Source organism: Laccaria bicolor, genomic scaffold (assembly GCF_000143565.1).
Source record: "Laccaria bicolor S238N-H82 LACBIscaffold_50 genomic scaffold, whole genome shotgun sequence".
NCBI classification, from domain to species: Eukaryota; Fungi; Basidiomycota; class Agaricomycetes; order Agaricales; family Hydnangiaceae; genus Laccaria; species Laccaria bicolor.
The window spans coordinates 37,535-57,608 of NW_001889921.1; the positions used below are offsets into that span (position 1 = coordinate 37,535).

A 20,074-nucleotide genomic window follows, 5' to 3' on the forward strand; every position below is an offset into this window, starting at 1 on the left:
AATGCGGTATATTCTCAAATGGATCGCCGCTATTTTCGTTCTGACATGGGTTATTCTTACCGCTCAACTGCTCTGGACGTGCGAGGGGAAAAACGCGGATTGGGGCCCAGGCCATCTGATATGTGTAATGCCCTTGAGAGTTGCGATCGTACAATTGACCAGTGAGTTTCAACATCATGGCTTTATGATGATTTGTCTCATTCTTTTACAGCCGATACGTTGAGCGACGTCATCTTAATTGTAGCGCCCCTCCGTCTTGTCTGGAATATAAAGTTATCTCGCCCACAAAAGATCCGCATTATAACGATTTTCTCCAGCACGATAGCTATGACCATTTTTAGTCTTAATCATGCTTGTTGGCTGATAGTAGACGGTGGCGGGTTATCTGAGGCCCTGGCGGCAGTCATCCAGGTGTGTATAGGGTTGCCTCTTCGCGTCCTTTTTGCTGACCTTCAACTCGACTAAGAATTCCGTTAGTCTGATTGTTTGCAATTTCAGCGTCATAATCGCCTTCATCTTCCAAATCGCGGCGGAAGATGCAAGGAGCTCTTACCATGTAGAAGCTGGGAGCCTCTCTCTCCGGTGCAAGGTGCCTAGCGGTGTGCCTTCAGGGACAGGTGTGCGTATTGAGCGGACCGAAGTGATAACTTTGGACAGCCTTGGTTCATTGCACGGGAATACGACTAAAGTCGGTCAACCTTTTGACACGGATAGCAAGGATTTTTTGACGGAGAAGGACTGCACATGAAGGACCGCACTTTAGACATCTGGAAAAATGCTCCTTCAATTTTTGAGGTACTGCTTCACGTAGAAATGACGCTCGAAGATCGTAATCACGGAGCTGTAGATGCGACGATGGTACTCTCGAGTTTATTTCTTGATGTTTGAAAAAATATTGAGATCGGGCCCCGAAGCAGGTCCTGTGGGTGCAGGGGGGAAGCGGTGTCAAAGCTATGTCCAATCGAAGATCTATATAGCGTAAGAAAGCAGCTCGAAAGAGCTCCTTTTCTTGCTCTCATTTTGAACCTTAATGAAACCGGATCGACGCTACTGAAACAAGGAGGGCCACTTCTGCAAGCTTCTGCAAAGGAACCAGTCAGAAGCGTACAGGCACATTTAGGCGATGAAATTTATTCATAGATAGATTTCTAGTCAAGCCCACAGTCAATCTGGTGATTTTCGAGCAATCCTCGCAATCCACTCTATACCGTCGACTCGGAGAAAGGAGCGTTATGGCTTACTGTTGGTTCTCGTCAAGGGTTTCAGGTATGCCATTCCTGGGGAGTTGTCGCCGTTAGAGGATCCTATGGGGCCTGAGGAGGAGGGGAGACGGTTGTTATGGAGGTTCCGGTGAGGGGATTGATTGGTATATTCCAGTATAAGAATGAGCAGGGGTGAGTCGTTTCTGGTTGCGTCTTTTGGCCGTTTGACGCTGATTTCTTTCTTTCTTTTTTCTTTTTTTTGGATAGGATGGTCAAAGGATGGTCAACCATATACGCTAGTCGTGTTTTTACCGCGCCCCCAAAACCGCGTTAGAAAATGTTTATGTAATCTTCGGACTTTGAAACCGCGTCGCGTCAATATTCCCTCGTCCCTCTGGGCCCTTTGACGCGTTTATAGCCCCAAAACTCCTCCTAGCCTTGCAAATGGAATTCATATCCCATTGAATTGCTTCCTTATATCAATAAAAATGTTCGAAGCGTCCGATCACCCAAGAAAACGCCTACAATCCAAGCTCCTGCAGCACTAGACTTCCTCTCAGCCTTCCCATAGCATCTCCACTCAGTTCGTCACATTCCAGAGCTTTGGCGCCTGTAAAATCTTCTCCTAAATGTCTACTGTCATCTTTCATCCTCCACCTCGTCAGACCTCCATTCTCTTTCCACTACCACCTTCAGACGATCCTTCTACAAGCGCATTTGGCGGGTACGGGTCCCGAGACCGTGGACCATAGTCTTGAAGGACTTGCGCAACACTGAGCTGAGCAGATCTAGGAGCTCGTCGTTGCCACTTTGCGGCATTCGTCATATATTTGAGCCTGGCACTTGTTGTTCGAGGTTCGTTAACCGTTTCTTCAAAAGGTTCAGCGACCGGATCAAATAAGATTGGGCCATGTCGTCATCGTTTACAGCTCTTGTGGCCTGCCGTTTTTTGCGTTGCTTGGCTACTAGAGTGGTTCTCGTGAGGTGTTTCGTTGCACTGTGATCAATGTATGGGTTTGAATGATGAAATCAAAGAGCGCTGATAAATGACTCAAGTAGTAAGCCCATGAGTCGTGAAGAACACGGCCGAAATTCGATGGGAAATGAATTTGGATCATGATAAGGAATGTGTCGAGTGTTGGAGACAGATGCGAGCCGGAAAGTGATGAGCGTGGTCGAAAGGCGTGGTTATCTGAGCGTCGTTCAATTTGGCAAATGAATTCACCAAAAGTAAAGAAGTATAACATCAAGTTTAAGGTGTATTGGAATAGAAATGCGTGAGATATCACGTCGAGAGCAAACGGCAAGGAGGCAATATTGACGCGATGCGGTTTCAAAGTCCGAAGATTACATAAACATTTTCTAACGCGGTTTTGGGGGCGTGGTAAATAACAGACTTCATATATCGTGAACCAAGGTATGACTTCACATATATCGAAGTCTGTCTAGGAGAGACTACCAAATATGTGTACTAACCTCTCAAAATAAGTTTGATTAACCTGAACTGTTGTACTTCTTCCGGGAAACAGGCTGACCATTTATCCAACTCCGATAGATGGTCTGTCCCTGTGATTTCCATGCAGTTTGATGGCAGTGGGTCCACATGAGGTCGCAACTCAGCTCAAGTAAGTTATCGCCTATAAAAAGAGAGCTGTGAAATCGTGAGCAGAGAAATGTTTTCGGCGAACCCTCGATCGATATTCAATGATAATTTTTGTCAAATTTTTGTTGAGTTTCTGAGCCTAGCTACTCTAGCGTCAGTCGCGGATTGCGGAGGCAAAAAAGCTCAAGAGCCCTGACGTTTATTTTGCGAGGCCCGGATCAGCAATATCTTCGATCTATGTAAGCATTCGATCTATGTAAGAAAATGGTACTTAAAACATTTAGCTTGCACAGACTTTTCAAATTTCAATCCCAATCTTTGGCAGAACCATTTGAATTGACTAAATATCATGAAATTATTCTGAACTCGACGACTTTAGGTGTTCCAACGATGGAGTCACGATTTTTTAAGATTGCTGATCGCGTCAAACACTGTCTCACGCCCCGTCACGTGTCAGGTTGCCGCCGCTGACGCTCATCTCTTAGGCTCATCATGAGCCCCTTGCTTTTCTAGGACAACGGTCTCGTCTAACTTCTTTCGAAATTCGGGTTTTGCAAACCTGGCCAGCTATCACGCCCACTTGGATCTCTCACAGTTGAACACGACTCCACGGGAAAGTGACCATTAGAGTGATTTCTGGAGACTGAACTTTTCAGTCCCACTAATTGAATGGTCTTTGAGGAGGAGGTTTGTGAGAGGACGCGCCCGATAAGCTTTGAAACGCTCAAGGTGCGTTTGTTTCGTCTCATTGACCCATTCTCTTCGTTGATATATCCTGCTGGAACATAAGTCGGGCAACTTTTGCTGAATGCCAATTTTTTATATAGGGAGAGCAGCTACGAAGCTTTGGCCCACGCCTTACATGTAGACGGCTCCGCCTCTCGCTCAAGGGGCTCCTTCGTTTCCAGCTTTCGTCCCCTCCCCCACACTTATACGTTAGGAACGTCGAAACTATTTTTGGTCGAAGTTGAAGTGCGCACTCCGAATCATTAATTCCTCATCCCCTACCTTACCCATCATCAGGACGCTATCGCGGTCAAAGCTGCACAATAGCACACCGTCCATTCACCTACTTTGAATAGCCCGCTTGGATTCCGGACCTGAGCCAACAACGATACGGACAGATTTACGGGACTCCTGGTGGATTGCTCATGGTTGAGCCTCGAGTTGGCGTCCAGTTGCGCGGATGACATCAAACAGTACCTGTTCGAACGCTAGGTGAGTTTCGTTCAGCCTTTTCCACTCTCACATCAGCACCTCGGGGGTTGGCCTTCTCCATCCCCTTCTTCAGCTCTTCTATGCGATTGGCAGTGGCCACTCTCCCCGCTCCGATCTCTCTGTCAAAAATTAATCCCGTTCGCTATCCTTCTCATTGTTCACTAAGACCCCTCATTCGCACAGTAAACTCTCGAATATATCACTGTCCCGTCCCCGGATGACGACACCCCTTCGCTACCGATCGCCATAGTATGTTTTTTTTTCTTCTCATATCCTCTCAACCTCGCCATTCCCAGAATCCGCTTCAACTCAGTTTATGAGATTTTCCTTTCTTTGTCCTTCTGTCGTCTTCATTCCCTCTTTTTTATGCTGTTCGACAACCACCTGCTACTTGGTGTTCGGAACGGTTTCAAGTCGAGAGTCCTTCTTTTTGGACCCTGTGTTCCGTTTGCTTGCGTTCGTGATCTCATTTGTTGGGCCAGGTGCTGTGTTTGTTATGTTCTTGCTGCCTGCATTTCAGACTTCTGCTTCTGTTCGAAAGCCACTCAATCTTATTGCGGTTTTCCCTTTGTGGTCCTTGACTCTATCATACGCCCAAGTTCTCTGTCAGGTGACTACTCGGACGGCGCCTCTCTTGTTTACCTCTTGGGGCACGTTTCATCTCTCCATCCACGGTTCCCAAGCATCTCATTGTCCCCTGTCCTTGTTTCAGTCTTTCTGCTTCGGCCAGTCCTCATACACGTGGGCTCAGGAGGCCAGGCCCACGTTCGCGCGTTCACATTCGTTATGAGCGTCAAAATGAGTCCTCGTGGACAGGCAACGTTGTGAACGGCTGCCGAAAAGAGTTTTGCAGGCGTTCACCTGATCGTCTTCTTCGCGCTTAGATGATAAGGATACCTCTTGCTAACCCATTCAATCAACCCGCCGGCGTCATGCTTTCCAACTTCCCGGAACGCAAGAGATCCTACTGGATGAGTCCCAAAACACACGGGTAAGCTGATGATATGCATAGGTCGGATTTGTTTGCAGACACCCTTTCTTTTCGCGGTCCAAATTCCAGTGATTACGTGAATGTTGCTGCAATGTTGGGAAGAAGTGACTCGGTCATACCCATGCACTGTCTCATCCCTCAAGATAAATTCCGGGGCAGAATTTGCAGTGCTGACGTTCTGGGGTCATATTTGTCGGCGTGTTTTAAGGTATCCAGATGAAAGACCGTCTTGATAGCCTCGCGGAAGGTGACCGTCTTTTCTGCCCACGTGCCGCCACAAAAACTATCGCAGACGCTGTTTTGTAGTAACCCAGCCCCACTCCGGAGGGGCGGAACGTCTTTGATTTATTCAAATCTTGCAGTCACATATTCACACCAAGGAAAACATGAGGAGGCTGGGAAGCTACAGCTGAAAGTCTTGGATCTGTGTACAAGGGTGTTGGGGCCAGAACATCCAGATACATTGAGCGGCATGGCAAATCTTGCAGTCACATATTCACACCAAGGAAAACATGAGGAGGCTGGGGAGCTACAGCTGAAAGTCTTGGATCTGCGTACAAGGGTGTTGGGGCCAGAACATCCAGATACATTGACCAGCATGGCAAATCTTGCAGTCACATATTCAGACCAAGAAAAACATGAGGAAGCTGGGAAGCTGACAGCTGAAAGTCTTGGATCTGCATACAAGGTGTTGGGGCCAGAACATCCAGATACATTGAGCAGCATGGCAAATCTTGCAGTCACATATTCAGACCAAGGAAAACATGAGGAAGCTGGAGAGCTGCAGCTGAAAGTCTTGGATCTGCATACAAGGTGTTGGGGCCAGAACATCCAGATACATTGACCAGCATGGCAAATCTTGCAGTCACATATTCACACCAAGGAAAACATGAGGAGGCTGAGAAGCTACAGCTGAAAGTCTTGGATCTGCATACAAGGTGTTGGGGCCAGAACATCCAGGTACATTGACCAGCATGGCAAATCTTGCAGTTACATATTCAGACCAAGGAAAATATGAGGAGGGTGAGAAGCTGGAGCTGAAAGTCCTCAATTTGCATAAAAGGCTATTGGGGCCAGAACATCCAGATACATTGACCAGCATGGCAAATCTTGCAGTCACATATTCACACCAAGGAAAATATGAGGAAGCTGCAGAGCTGGAAGTAGAGGTTCTGGATTTGCGTAAAAGGATCCTGGGGCTTGAACATCCAGATACTTTGACCAGCATGGCAAATCTTGCAAAAACATATTCATGGCAAGGGAAATATGAGGAGGCCAAGGCACTGCAGCTGAAGTCTCGAATTGCGTAAATAATCTTTCAAGGTGCAGTTCAGTCCTGCTTTTTGCCCCCCAAACAACTAACCAAGGACATTTATTCCAGGATATGATAACATTTTTTTCAATCAACCAGAGAAAGGGCCATAAGGAACTAACATTAATATTTGTGCACAAAGGCAATGAAGGTAACTTGCAAGGAATGTCAATGTCATACTAAAAAAAAATAAGCATATGTTACACCAATCCTCCATCCATCCAGTATAGAAAATTAAGTATGAGCACATAAGTATCAGTCGTAGTTGAGGAGGGGTATATGGGAGTGAAAGGACAAGTCAGTCTATCCAAAAAAATACGCGTGTCCGTGATGCTCATACAACATCCCGTACCCTACTCTCCTCCTCCCCATCCCCCCGCCTAGCCAAAAACACACTGAAATCCCTAGACCTCTTCCCCCCTCCCCCTCTGAAGCCAGTCATTGGGAATCTGCCACCACCGCCAATTCGACCAACCGGGAATCCACCACCATCACCTCCTCCAAATCGTCCGGTGAACGCTCCTCCCTCACGAACAGGTAACTCATCATCCTCCAAATCGAAAAATCCCTGGCCCTGCTCGACGGTACTTGGACTGATGATTTGAGCCTGGGCGTCGCTGAAGGCTGGTGAGGAAGGTGATTGGAGGGAGGGCGATTGTGAGGAAGTGTTGGACCTTGATCGTGATTGGGAGGTCGAGGAGTGTTTGGATTTCGGTTTGGCCCAGTTGGGGTTGGGGACAGCCAGATTGGGGTTGGATTGGAGGTGTTGGGCTCGGTCAGACATAGACGTGGATGTACGGCTCAGCGAAGATCGGTTACAGTGTGAATCCGAGGTTCCCCCATTTGAGTGAGTGCTGTTTGACTTTTTTCACTTCCGTCGAGATCTGCGTTTTCGTCGTTTTCCTCTGCTGCAGCTGTTGGAGGGGCGGATACAAAGTTCCCAAAACCTTCCCTTTGTCGAGAGTCAGACCTTGAATGAGACCCAGACGAAGACGTCACTGTGGTCCCCCCACCAGCTCCAGCGCCACTAAGCCACTTCAAAAGCGCCAACCCACCACTCCCCTGAAACCCTTCAAATTCCTCCCCATCACCAACAACACCAGCTTCCACGAGCCTCTTCATCTCCTTCCTCACCTTCCTCCGTTGTCTCCTCTCCTCTTTTTCTTTGAGACGCTTGGCCTCTGCTTCGGCTGCTTCGGTAGCTTTGGACACAGAAATGGATTGGATGGTGGATATGTCGAGAGGAGCGGCGTCGGAATCGAAGGTTTGGGTTGTTAGGGTTGTTGTGGGCATGCTGCCACCCACGCTGCTGCTGCTGTGGTGACAACGGAATAAGGGTGCATCGTTGTCGTTGTCATTATCGGGTGGGAGTTGGATGGGTGGTGGTTGGCCGAAGAGGTTGAATCAGAACAGTGCTATCCTCCTAGGATTCGCATTTGCCTTGGACTTGCGTTTTCGTCTCCCCCCTCCCCTTACAGGCTTCAAATGTAAGGAAAGAATTTCCGCCTGCTCATTATCCGAAGAATCCGCTAGGAGACCTTGGAGCTTGTCAGGACGTGCACGGGGGATATGATTGACAGTGGGGTTGTACGGCTCTGGTACTCCTGATGTTGAGTTGGGTCATTGATTGGTAGTGTTGTGTAAGCTGTACGAAGATGAAACGGGGTGCAGGCAGGGCATGCACGAGCCCAGTGCGATTTTGGCCGTGTCGGACCATGAGAAGGAGGTCGTCATTGTCATCATTGTTGGCGGAGGATGGGGTTGGGTTGGGAAGTTGGAGGGAAATAGCTGGGCCACTTTGTTCAATTCTCAACGTCTTCTACGTTGAAGCCTGATGCAGTCATCGAATCTGAATCCCTAAGGTGGTGATGACTGTAAGTTAGAATTGATTATTGAATCAAAGAAACAAGGTACTTACTTCATGACTTTGCTCGCTTGACATGCTGATGCGACTCGTCGATGGTGCAGGTCCTTGAGTACACCATTGATGATGATGGAAAAAGACGCGAAGAAAACAAACATTGATCAACACGAATTCAATCAACACCAACATCATCCTTGACCATCATCGCCAACTTCTACCGTTCGCCCGCCTGGAATTTACACTCAAATTTTTCTTCACATTTGAGACTCAACCTGTCCAGCTGTAAGTCCCTTTGAAAGGTGGTGGTCTACGACGAAGACAAACATTGATCAGCAATGAATTCATCGACATCAACGTTGCCCTCACATAACTCGGAGATCGCATTGTCTTTTCTAGCTCACCACATACCGTTCATGTGCCTTGGCTACAGACAAACTCGAGCAGCACATGTGCTTCCCTGAGACACGTCAATCACATTTCAAAGTTGGGATCGACAACTACTGGATGACCTGATTTGCTGCGTAAACGGAGGGGTTTAGGTATGTTTTATTGTCATTGATTCCCCCTCCGATGAGCACCAGTTTTCTGATGATCCACTTCTAGTTATTGTCGTCCCCTAGACTTGAATCACACACCTCAGATTCCACTGACGATGTGTCTGGCATATCTAATGAAGGAAGGAATGTTTGGTGGAGAAGAGGATAGCCGTGCAGGAGGAGGGTTAAGCTTTTAAGGGTGCTGTACCCCAGGTATGAACACCAATTCTTCCAGCAATCATCTCCTGCTAAGACACGTCCAGAACTGATGCCGAGGTTACTAGCCCATAGAAACTCAAGCTCAAGCACCAGCCTGTCCATGTTTCGTGTCCATCCTTCATTCCTGGTTGCAATTTCTCAAGCCCTAGATCAACGAACACATATAAATCAGAATGTAAGTAAGCCCGACGGATTCCGCTAATGTGTCCCTCCACCGACAAGGTCCGACACGTTCAAGCTCTCCAACCCCCATTGAATTCCCTCCATCCCCTCAAATACTGACAGTGCGGGCAGACAACTCCATATGTGTGTTTTCTTTTGGTTTGGCCCAACTTCTCCAGCTTTTGACGATGGGCTTATTGGTGGGTGTTTCACAGGCATCAGGCCTTTCCTCAAAACGTTGTGATTCCTCAAAAACGAAGAGTGGTGAACATTCACAACAGAATCAAAATTTTCACCGATGTCAAGAACAGTGTGCTTGTTGTGGTCGTCGGCGACTAGTTCTAAGAAAGTATCTAAGTACGTGGCTCCCAATAAGTATCCGCCGTAAGAATCCTTTATGAAACACTGATTGACTCTAACCCCAACCCTTCAAGTCATCGGCACTAGTTTGACAGTGGCCATCCCCCTCATGCAGGATTTCACCCAGCTCTCAATTCAAGTCAAGAGGTGCCAGATCCAACTGTCAATATCCCTCACGTCACACCTTGTCACACAATCGTCACACATCTGGAAAACACTCCAAAACAGTTTGAGTCAGGGTGCTCCTGCCTGGTGTTGATGAACTCAGCTCCTTGCCGATGGCGTTCAAAGCCTTTGGGATTTCTACATGCTTAGTGGCCGTTTGGGCCGCAACAACTACGTTGAGAGTAAAGAGTGCGCTTGGGGTTAAGGATGTATGCGACAATCATGCCTTCCAGCTATCAGTCATCTCACCTCACTATCACAGGCGCAAGAGTTTGGAGAAAAGATGCGAATGACCTTTCGAAAAACTTATTACCAAGATGTGACCACTCGCAACCGACGAAGAACACCATGATGCTTATGATGTTGCGCTGTTTGAGGCAGACAAGACTTAGACGTGGGTGGAGGCTGGAGAGGGTTCATGATGAGGGTGCATTTGCATCGAGGGCACGGACTTCTTTGCGGGAGGTTGCAGCAGAGGTGAGGGTGGAAAGGGCTCGACCGCAGAGGCGAGATTTTACGACTACGTGAAATGATTGGTGAGGCTACGATTATACAAAGGGACATAGCAGAGAAGCCGACGAACCGTGAGTTTTTGTCCTTCCGCAGCTGCCGTGTTACTCAATTTAGCCCCAAGTGCAATGAACGGCAAACGCCAAGGACTCTCAAGGAGTCCTCCCACGCCCTCACGGCCTCGCATTCCCGACCCGGATCTCATTTCCTGTGCTCTTTCTTAGTCTTTCTTTGCCCTTCGTTTCTATGTCTATATTTATTGCTATGTTCAATGCCATCAAGCAAAGCCGCAGTTCAAGAGTTGGGAGGTACCATGCCATTGTGCTACATCACGCATAGTGAAAAAAGAAACATTGTTTTTTGAGGTGGTGTTGTGTACGGCGTTGAGGCAGCGTCGTTAAGGTCAGTCTGCCGTTCAATACCTCAACTACACTCAAAGCTCAGTATCACTATCAAATCTCAGTCAAATGGCTGTTACTCATTTTTCACTCTTATTGCTTTCTTTGTTGGCGCCGTTCAACTTTGTCTTTTCCGGACGTCCTACAGATTGCCCGACGTCATTCTCCAAGCCATCAGGAGATGCTCCAGCACCAACTGATATTCCACAAGACGACAATGCGTTCAATATCTCTGTGGAATCTTTGGGGTAACTGCTCTCTTTCTCTGCGAGTGGTCTACCAGATGTGGTACGAGAATTTTCAATGGAGTGAACAGAAAACTTACCTCCTTAAGCTCCCTTCTGGTTTCCCCCCTGTTGAATCCGCTGATGGGTCAGCGCCCACCGGCATACCAGGGGATGCTTTCAAGAAATCCGTAGTGCCCTCTCAATCCGACACTCTACCAACAGTATGCAAAGCCTTTGTCCAACCGACACACTCTTACCTGATTTCTCAACACGTCATCTTACCCCTCTGGAGCATCACCCGATGGCTCAGCACCAACCCAGCTTCCCAGGGGATATCTAGGATCGCTTTCCCAATTGCCCAATGGCCCTTCGAGCGCATCGGATGGCGCGACGCCGACGGATATCCCACAAAATGGATTCATGCCATCTGGATCCTGTAACACTCCGCCTGCATTCTCTCAAGGTGGTGATCCATCAGCAGTATGCAGGCATGATTTTGTAAACTTTGACACTTCTCAACTGTTTTTAGTGCTCATCTTACTTGTCTTCTGCTGCGCCCCGTGATGGCGCGGTACCCAGTGACCTACCAACCTACAACTTCTCCTCCGCCGGGTCGCCTCCACACAGGGTAAAGAAGGTTTCTCTTGGGTTTCTCACTCCTTGGCAATGATTCTTAGACAGCTTTTTGAGTGCCCAACTGGCTTTCCCTCCTCCGCCTTCCCATCTGGTGGCCCAGCTCCAACTGATGCCACATAATTGTCATTTCTGCTCTGCGCAGTAACCCTCGGACATTATGGACGCACCCTGGACAATAGACATATGTATCTGTGTTTACGATATTGACAACTTGTACGATTAACCACTGTATTTTTACTTCATACACTGTACCTTTGGACGCTCTCGCTTCATGTCCTGTATACTATTCAGATGTCGTACCAGCTGTATTTTATCCCGCATACTATGTGATCCCCCAAAGAGGCATTCAACACAGTCGCACATGCAGAACGAAGTATTTATTATGTAGAGGTCTACAGCTATTAGAAGTCCCACAAAGCGTTGACATTGAACTGTAACATTAAAGCTTGAATCCTGCCTACCCAGCTGAACTTCGCCGCTCGAGGCAGGAAGGGGATAGTACATCCTGCTTACTTTCCTGATTCCTCCGACAAGTCGACTCTTTTAATCACCTCTTTCTGTGATCTCGGTTAACCCGTCATGTGAATGAAGCATCATAAGTGAAAAGATCTTCTGGGGGCGAACAACCACTGGCAGCCACGCAGCGCGTCGCCGTCTTACTTGCTATGACAATCCGTCTGGTGCACAGGTGCATCTCAAATCGCAAAAGCATTGAGAGTCAACGGAAATGGATGAAATCCGGAGAAGATTTCGACTCCCTGTGCCACTCCGTGCGAGTCGAAATCACTCCGAAAGGAGACGGCGGACGTTACGACAGTGCTCATTTTCTTGAGGTTCATATCTCCGGGAATTAGTTCGTGAATGTGAGAGGATGGAAACTCACGATGTAAGAGAGATAATGATCAGCCGATACTGATTCGCCTTTGCCCTCGTTCACCTGTACTTTCGTGTTTTCCACAATGCCCTGTAATGGCGGTCGCAGGAACGAACCGAAAAAGAAAAGCACAGGAATCCGAAATGGAGGATACGAAACTATGGGGGTGGAGAAAGGCATTCTCCGTATATCGCACTTGGGCCTTGGTTGAGTAACGCGAGCTGCGGAAAGAAAAAAAACTCACAGTTCGTCGGCTGCTCTGATAATCCTTTTCAAGAAGCCACAGGGAGGCAAGGACACATACCCACACCAAATCACTGCGGAAAATTGAGACGAGCAAGGGGAAGGGTCGAAGCCCCGCATATAAATTTAGAAAAGCGGTTCCTGCACAGGATTTTGCGTTGAAAAGAAGCCGGCATACTGATAGTCAACGCGAGCCTGATAGCCTCTACTTCATTTCCCTCTGCCGTCTATCTCTTTCCACCCGCCTCAGCCTCCCGCATAGCAATCCGTGCCCACAACGGAAACACCCTCATCGTAAACCCTTTTCGGCCTCTTCTCAACCTCCACGCACGTCCATCTCGTCCGCCTCGAACGGAGTAACTTCATAAGCATCATGGTGTTCTTCGTCGGTCGCGGCTGGTCGGTAGATACGAAGCGCGGACCAGAATGGAATTCGCATCTTTTGGCCAAACTCTTGTGCCTGCATCGCATTAGTGAGGTGAGATTAGAAGAAGTGATTGTCGCATACGTCGTTGACCCCAAGTGCGCTCTTTACATTCCAAGTAATTGTCATTGTTACGGCCCCAACAGCCACTAAACATGTAGCAATCTCAAAAGCCTTGAACGCCATCGAGGAGGAGCTGATATCGGCTTTAGATACCGCTTATATGAGTTCACCAACGCCCAACGAGAACTCTGGCTGGCTTACTTTTCAGACGTGATGCTGTTGTTGAGCGGGGTGATCACGGCGCCCTGAGCTTGCAATGTTCTGGGATATTCGCGGACGAGGAGGTCCACTCGAGTGGAGAGTTGAGTGAAGCCCTTCGCGACGTTGCCTACGAAGCATAATGAGGGGAATGGCCACTGCCTAATTTGTGCCGATGACCTGGAGCGGTTGGCGTCACCCGAGTCCGCTGTTGATGTCATTGTTGACAGTGATCAAGGTCTTCCCATCTAAACAAACGCAAATTATATGAAAGCGACATCCGGCATTTCAGACGACAAACACAAAGTTGCTTTGGGTTCTACCCACCAGCACTTTGGCCAAGGATGAAAACCACGCTCAGACAGTTCCCCTCGCCCTCTCGGATTGTTTAACCGTGTGTGTCCATTCAGGATAACGGAGTACGTGTCTCTTAGATCCATCCAGCCCCCTTCTCGCTGACAAGTCATCCAGTGCCGCACAAGTCTCCTACTGGCGCATACCGGTCGCAGTCCATGACGCTTTCTTAAGCAGCTTATACCCTGCCCGTCAACTTGAGGACTAGGGGACGAGTCCAGAAGAGTGCGTAACGGATTTCTACGGTACGTCCACGCTTTATCCCTCTTCAAGTTTTAGTTTTGACAATGCAATCACTAGTACCGTACCATCCCCTCGGACTCGATTCATGCACACCAGCAATAAACTCCGGTCCATACGACGATGTGCTGAGTGGCAGAAATGAGTTGTGCAGAGGAGGGGGTAGTTGTGGAGGATTAGAATCAACACAAGTGGTCCATCGCAGGTACGAGCGTCGATTCTTTGACCGATCAATCCGTGCTAAGCGTTTTCATTTCTAAAGGGCGGCTCGCAAACCCCGGTACCAGTCTTAGCTATGTTGCGGCCATGGTTTCTTTTGTTCGAGCCCAAGGTCGACCAGGAAACGTTCAACGTCCGACGTACTCGACTCATTGCGGCGCTTTGAATCGCCTCCAATACTTAGACCGCTGGGAGATGTCTTGTACGCCCTCTTGCTTTGAGTACGGCTTCAACACTTCTGGATTTCGGTGACGAGCTGATCACATATCGTTTTGCAGGTTCAATGACGTGGCAACTCTACATAAACGAGCATACCGTCCCGCAGATGATGGGCCAACGCCAACGCGGGTACTATTCTTTATGGTGTCAAACCTCTCAGCGGGGACGAGGGGCAACACATTTATGCTTGAAGAGGACCACCATCATCTCGGAGGGGACGACTGCATAAACGAACTAATACTACTCGAAGCAACGTTGTGCTCAACCACCATCGATTCCGCCAACTTTACGCCCTTAATCTAACTACCGTTTGCGTGCCTCCTCTACGAGCTTAATTCCCTTTCGCATACTATCCGCCTTCCCAGGGCCCGAATCTGATTAGCTCCTGCGCTCGAAACTTGGTGTGGGTGTACAACCTCTGACTGGGGATAAGGGGCTGAAAAGGACACTGAGGCCTGAGCCTTCATTCCGGGGCGTAATGGTTCATGGCATCGGGGATGCATGTCATTCAGGCAGTACGTGTTCCTTGGGTTCATTCAACGTCGTTCTGCTCATAACCTTCTGTTGTGTGGTTAGTCAAACGTTGTTGGTTTTTATGTGTCTCGAAGACCTTACCTTGAACCGTCAGAAGCCCATACTTGTGCAATCCCTTTCTACGCGTCAACCTCTTTCGAGTGACTTGGGATCAAAGAAAACGGAGACGCGGTTCTGGTGGCCACGTTTTGGCTTTCATAGGCGTCTTGTCGCTGAGGTTCAAGGTATGTCTCCTCCATCACTGACTTTCTTCAAGGCTCCTGATCATGCATCCTACAGTTCACCTTGCATGGAATACATCAACTCACGCATTCTAGCACGACGATATAAACAACATCTCGTAAGACACCTGTACTTCCAGAACCGACGCCGAGGGCGGTTCATGAGCCCATTGAAACTCCAGCCAGTTCATGCTCTGCGTTGACGCTGTCCTATCACGTAACACATGTTTCACGTTCAACATACATTGTAGTCCGACACAGTGTCGCCAATCGTTCACTTCGACAACAAAATCCGACATAGTCAACTTTTTCATGATCTTCTAAACCTCTCACGCCGTCTAATCAATCTCGAAACCTTTACTCTCACTGTGAACGAGATGCCTTTGTCTTACCCTTCGAAACTTCAAGTTCTGATTGCGCAGAGACGTCTATGTATGCTGTTACTTTGCCTCCGATTTCTCGATGACGAGCTCACGGGTTGCTTTCATAGGCTTGATGACATGGCAGTCGGGCCTTTCCTCCAAAGCATCAACGTCATACTCGCGGGGACGCCGTCCAACATCTGCCGGAGGTGAGAGGTACTTGTAGCAGATCGTTCGTTGTGATTCTTCGTCAGACTAACTAATCTCTTAGCGGCGACGGGCAACAAAACATCCAGTGCGCGGAGGAACAACATGGCCATGTACATTTCAGAAAGGGGGGTGGAGGAGCACCATACTAGCCTTGTAACAGCCCAAACTACGAGAAGCAGTTCTGTCGAAGGGGGTGATTATGTATAGGGTAATATATAGACGTCGGCAATACTTTTCGTAAAATAACGACGAGGATACAAGTTAGAAAGGAGAGCCATACGGAATGGTGCAATGGGTCGTAACAGAAGAGCAGTGTACATTTGAACACTTGAAGGGGTACCTTACTTCCCCAACATCTCCCAAACCCCAAGTCCAAACGCTCCTCAACCTCCCAGTCCAGATTAAGATCAAACACATCCTCACAATCACCCTCCCTCGCATCACCTTCCTCACCCGCGTTCAGTGTCAGCGAGGTTCAGATCGTTAGTCCGAGCACCGTCAAGCAGGGCCAGGATTTCTTCGATTTGGAGGATGAGCTGCCTGTTCGAGAGGCTGGTGGACGGATCGGTGCACCTGGTGGCAGTTTCCCAATGACAGGAAAGGTGGAATGTGAGATGTAAGGGTGTGATGAGGTCGATCAGACGCAGACGCGGAGGTATGGCTTGAAGAAGACCGATTATGATGTGAATCTGAGGTTCCTCCGTTCGAGTGAGTGCCGCTCGTTGATTTTTTGCGTGCGTACAGCTTCCGTCCAGATGTGCATCTTCGACGTCGTCCTCTGCCGGAGGAGGGGCGGATACAAACTGGCCAAAACCTTCTCTCGATTGCTGAGATTGAGTGTGAGAGTGGGATTGTGAACGACGGTGAGACCTCGAATGCGACCCCGACGAAGACGTAGTCGTGGTTCACCAGCCCCACTGAGACGCTGAAGCAGCGCCAACCCACCACTCCCCTAAAACCCTTCAAATTCCTCTCCATCGCCAACCACGCCAGCCTCCACAAACCGCTTCATTTCCTTCCTCGCCTTCCTCTGCTGCCTCCTCTCCTTCTTTTCCTTGAGAGGCTTCGCCTCCGCCTCGGCTGCTTCACAAGCTTTGGAGACGGAGATTTCGTGGATGATGGATGTCTCTAGCGGAGCGGCGTCGGAGTCGAAGGTTTAGGTAGTTAGCGTTGTGGTGGGCGTGCTGCTATTACCGCTGCGGTGACGATGGAATAAGGGCACATCGTCGTCGTCTGGAAGTTGGAAGGGTGGTGGTCGTCCAAAGAGGTCAAAACCAAATAACGCCGTCCTCTGACGCGTCACATTCGCACCCGTCTTGGACTTCCGTTTTCCTCCCCTTCTTTCCCTTCCAGTGTTCGAATGCAAGGAAGGCGTCTCCGCCCGCTCGTTATCCGAGTAGTTCACTAGGAGACCTTGCTCGTCGTGGCGCGCGGGGGATGGGGCTGATGGCGGGGTCGTATGGCTCTGGCTGCTCTTCTTCTGGTGACGAGTTGGGCCCTCGATTAATGTGCAAACTATCAGACGAAGAACGGGGCAGAGGCAAGGTGTGAGCCCAATGCGATCTGTATCGTGTCGGTACATGGGAAGGGTCTTGTCATTTGGCAGGAGAGCTTGTTGGGTTGGGAAATGGAGGGAAATATGAAGAGGACGTGATTATGATCACCCGCAAGGGCGTAGCTTCACCGCCCTCGAAGGACGTGTTGTCGTTATACAGGACTCTGCGGAAAGTGGGGTCAGTTTATCCCTTGAATAGCGGATGAAGGAGGGCATACCTCAGAGAAATACCCACATCCCAAGAAGAACGTGGAATGAGTGACAAGATATAGGTTTATTCACGCATTGAAATGAAGGTCTGAGTATCGAGATTTAGTTGGCGTTGTGGAAGACAGGATGGTAATACATGCCTCGCAAAGGTTGCTCGGGCCACTTCTCTCAATGCTCAGCGTCTTGAACGTACAACTGTACCGCTCCAAAGAAGGTGCCTACAGGCCTCGAAGATTGATGCAGCCATCGACTCCGGATCCGCAGTGCTAAGATGATGATCACTGTAAGTTAGACGTGGTCATTGAACTACAAAAACAAGATACTTACTTCATGAGCGTGCTCGGTTGACGAGCTGATGCGACTCGTCGATAGTGCAGGTCCTTGCGCACATCATTGACAGTAGTGGAAAGAGACGCGAGGAAAACAAACATTGGTCAACACGAATTTGATCAACGTTAACGTTCTTGTGCTCGACCACCATCATCATCTCCAACAAATCTGCCTACCGTTCGCCCGCTTGGGACTTACACTCAATGTTCTCTTTACATGTGAGACTCAGGTCGGCACTCGCTGAGGTGAGCTCAATCCGTCATTGGCAACTGCTCCTTGATTGTCAACTCAACAGAGGAATGAAGAGATTCATCACTCACACACAAGCTACTAAGCTAGTAAAGGCTTTTGAAAGTCCACCGCGCGAGGGTCTGAGGCAGCAGTACGTATCTATTTGTATTCATCCAGCTACTTTTTCGCTTATAATTCCCGTCTCTCTTGATTAGTGAGGCTATGTCGGCTCCCTCGCATTCCGCAAAAGTTTCACCGCCGTAATCCTCGTCTGCGGTTAACCCTGTCGCGGCAATCGACCACCCCAAGTGGGATGAGAGATCGACAACAAACGGAGAGGGAGCTCGGTTGTAAGTATGGTGGCTACGGATGCGAAGTTTACGGTATGTGCCCTGTTTCATCAACTTTCTGCAAAATGCCCATTACGCGTTCAGGACGACGAACGATAGACCATAAGTCTTCACGACGCAGAGGAGAGGCTAGTCGTGCAAGAGTGAACGTGTTGCGCCGTTTGCCATAGTTCGGATGAAGCTTCCTTTCCGTCACCAGGGGGTGGTTCACTCACCCGTACCAACTCACTTCTGCGGCGGTCGGCTGCCTGTTTCGTGACAACGCTGTCCGTTTTTCCGCCCACTTATATCTCAGCACTCCCCGGCTCCACCACCGGCCCACCCTAACGACAACAATCCTGTGGTAATGCGATTCTCCATGTGCTGTCACGCCCATGTCGAATCTTGGACCAACCCAAAAACTGCACACCTTACGATCAGCGGTGGAATGAGTAGATCGGAGTCCTACCTCGGGCCGTGGAATTATCGAACGTTATTACGAGAGCCTTTCTTGCTCTTGGTACGATATGACTGCTCCCTCTTGACAATGAGCTAATTCTGGTCTTTTGTAGGATTCGTAACGTGGCGAGGCCTTTCCAACGAGGAACAAAGATCAGCCTTGCGTTCCCATCGTCCGTCGCCTGCCGCAAAGCTACTCCTCCCTCATTCTGCTGCAGCACTCTTTAATATCCTCCTACAGCGCATGAAGTACAGCCGACGCTCGTGCGGATTAGTGACAACAACAGTTGGGCATGGAGAGCCGGGAGGGCAATTCGAGGATGAATGACAGAAATGGAATCAAAGCGACGGGAAGCGAGGCGAGGTTCTGCTGGTCGTCATAAACACCTGGTTTAGGAGGTTGGGTTAGGTACGCCCGCTGGTCTTTTGCCTTTCTATATATTTATTATTCTAGTATCGTCTCCACGTTGGATTTGATGTTGCTTCAAGTTTGTATATGTGAAATAAGATACCGCCCTCTCTTCTCTTCGTCCCGTTCTGTCCTTTGGATTACAATGTCTGCTTTTTATTTGTCACACATGTCCGTTGGCCGCACTTTTTCTGCGTCTCCTTGGCACTTGCTGACTTGGCGCCCAACCACGTTACTTGTCGGAAATTTCCCTGGCGCCTAATAAGGGTTATTAGGCACCCAAGGCACCCCTAACCTAATAATGGCTTACAACGTTGCAGTTATTTTATTAAGTTTTGGGTTAACTTAATAAGATCAGATTATCAGGCCTGATAAGATTATCCAAATTATAAATAGTCGCGGTCTAGACTTAACAATGTTACGTGGCAAATTAAAATGCAACAAGTAAGGATTGAACCAAAAACCTCGAGGCTCGTGCGATCCTCACGTGAAGACTACAAATTTGTAGTCGCAACATACCACTACACTACAAAGGCATATAAGAAACTTCCCAAGGTCGTTCATATATCTAGTATTTAAGCCTACCTTACAACAGCATTATCTTTACTCTCTGTATGGAATTTGGTATCATTTTGAGCTGAACATGATCAAAAGGATACAGATAACGTTATAAGACACACAAAAAATCAATAATTGGTTCATAGCCTTGACCTGGCTGCAGAGGCAATTGGAGCCTATGTTACGAGGCTGGACAAATCTTATCAGACCCGATTTGCCTTATCACACCTTATCGGAGATCATCAAGCTTGTAACGTGGAAATAATCATTACATCAGAGGTCTGGTCGCCTTGTAAGGCAACCGCCCCCCGGATTTTCCCGGCATCATCTCGTCAGGTTTGCCGTGAAATGACAAGGGCTGGCAAGGGTTGGGCAAGGCCTGATTATGTTGGCGATCAACATTGCAAGGCCAGAGCCTTATCTATGGCA

At 48.7% G+C, this 20,074-nt stretch overlaps 2 protein-coding genes across 2 annotated transcripts; one reads left to right on the forward strand and one right to left on the reverse strand.

Moving 5' to 3' along the window:
- Position 1: 1 nt before the first annotated feature.
- Positions 2-748, forward strand: LACBIDRAFT_312140 (uncharacterized protein; the record flags this gene model as incomplete). The annotated part of the gene is made up of 3 exons (XM_001887948.1): positions 2-161; positions 212-411; positions 467-748. 3 exons carry the CDS (start codon positions 2-4, stop codon positions 746-748), a joined length of 642 nt encoding a protein of 213 aa, XP_001887983.1.
- A 987-nt stretch (positions 749-1,735) lies between these two features.
- On the reverse strand, positions 1,736-2,449 carry LACBIDRAFT_312142 (uncharacterized protein; the record flags this gene model as incomplete). Its single annotated transcript, XM_001887993.1, has 1 exon — positions 1,736-2,449. One exon carries the CDS (start codon positions 2,447-2,449, stop codon positions 2,168-2,170), a length of 282 nt encoding a protein of 93 aa, XP_001888028.1. The 3' UTR covers positions 1,736-2,167.
- Positions 2,450-20,074: the final 17,625 nt, after the last annotated feature.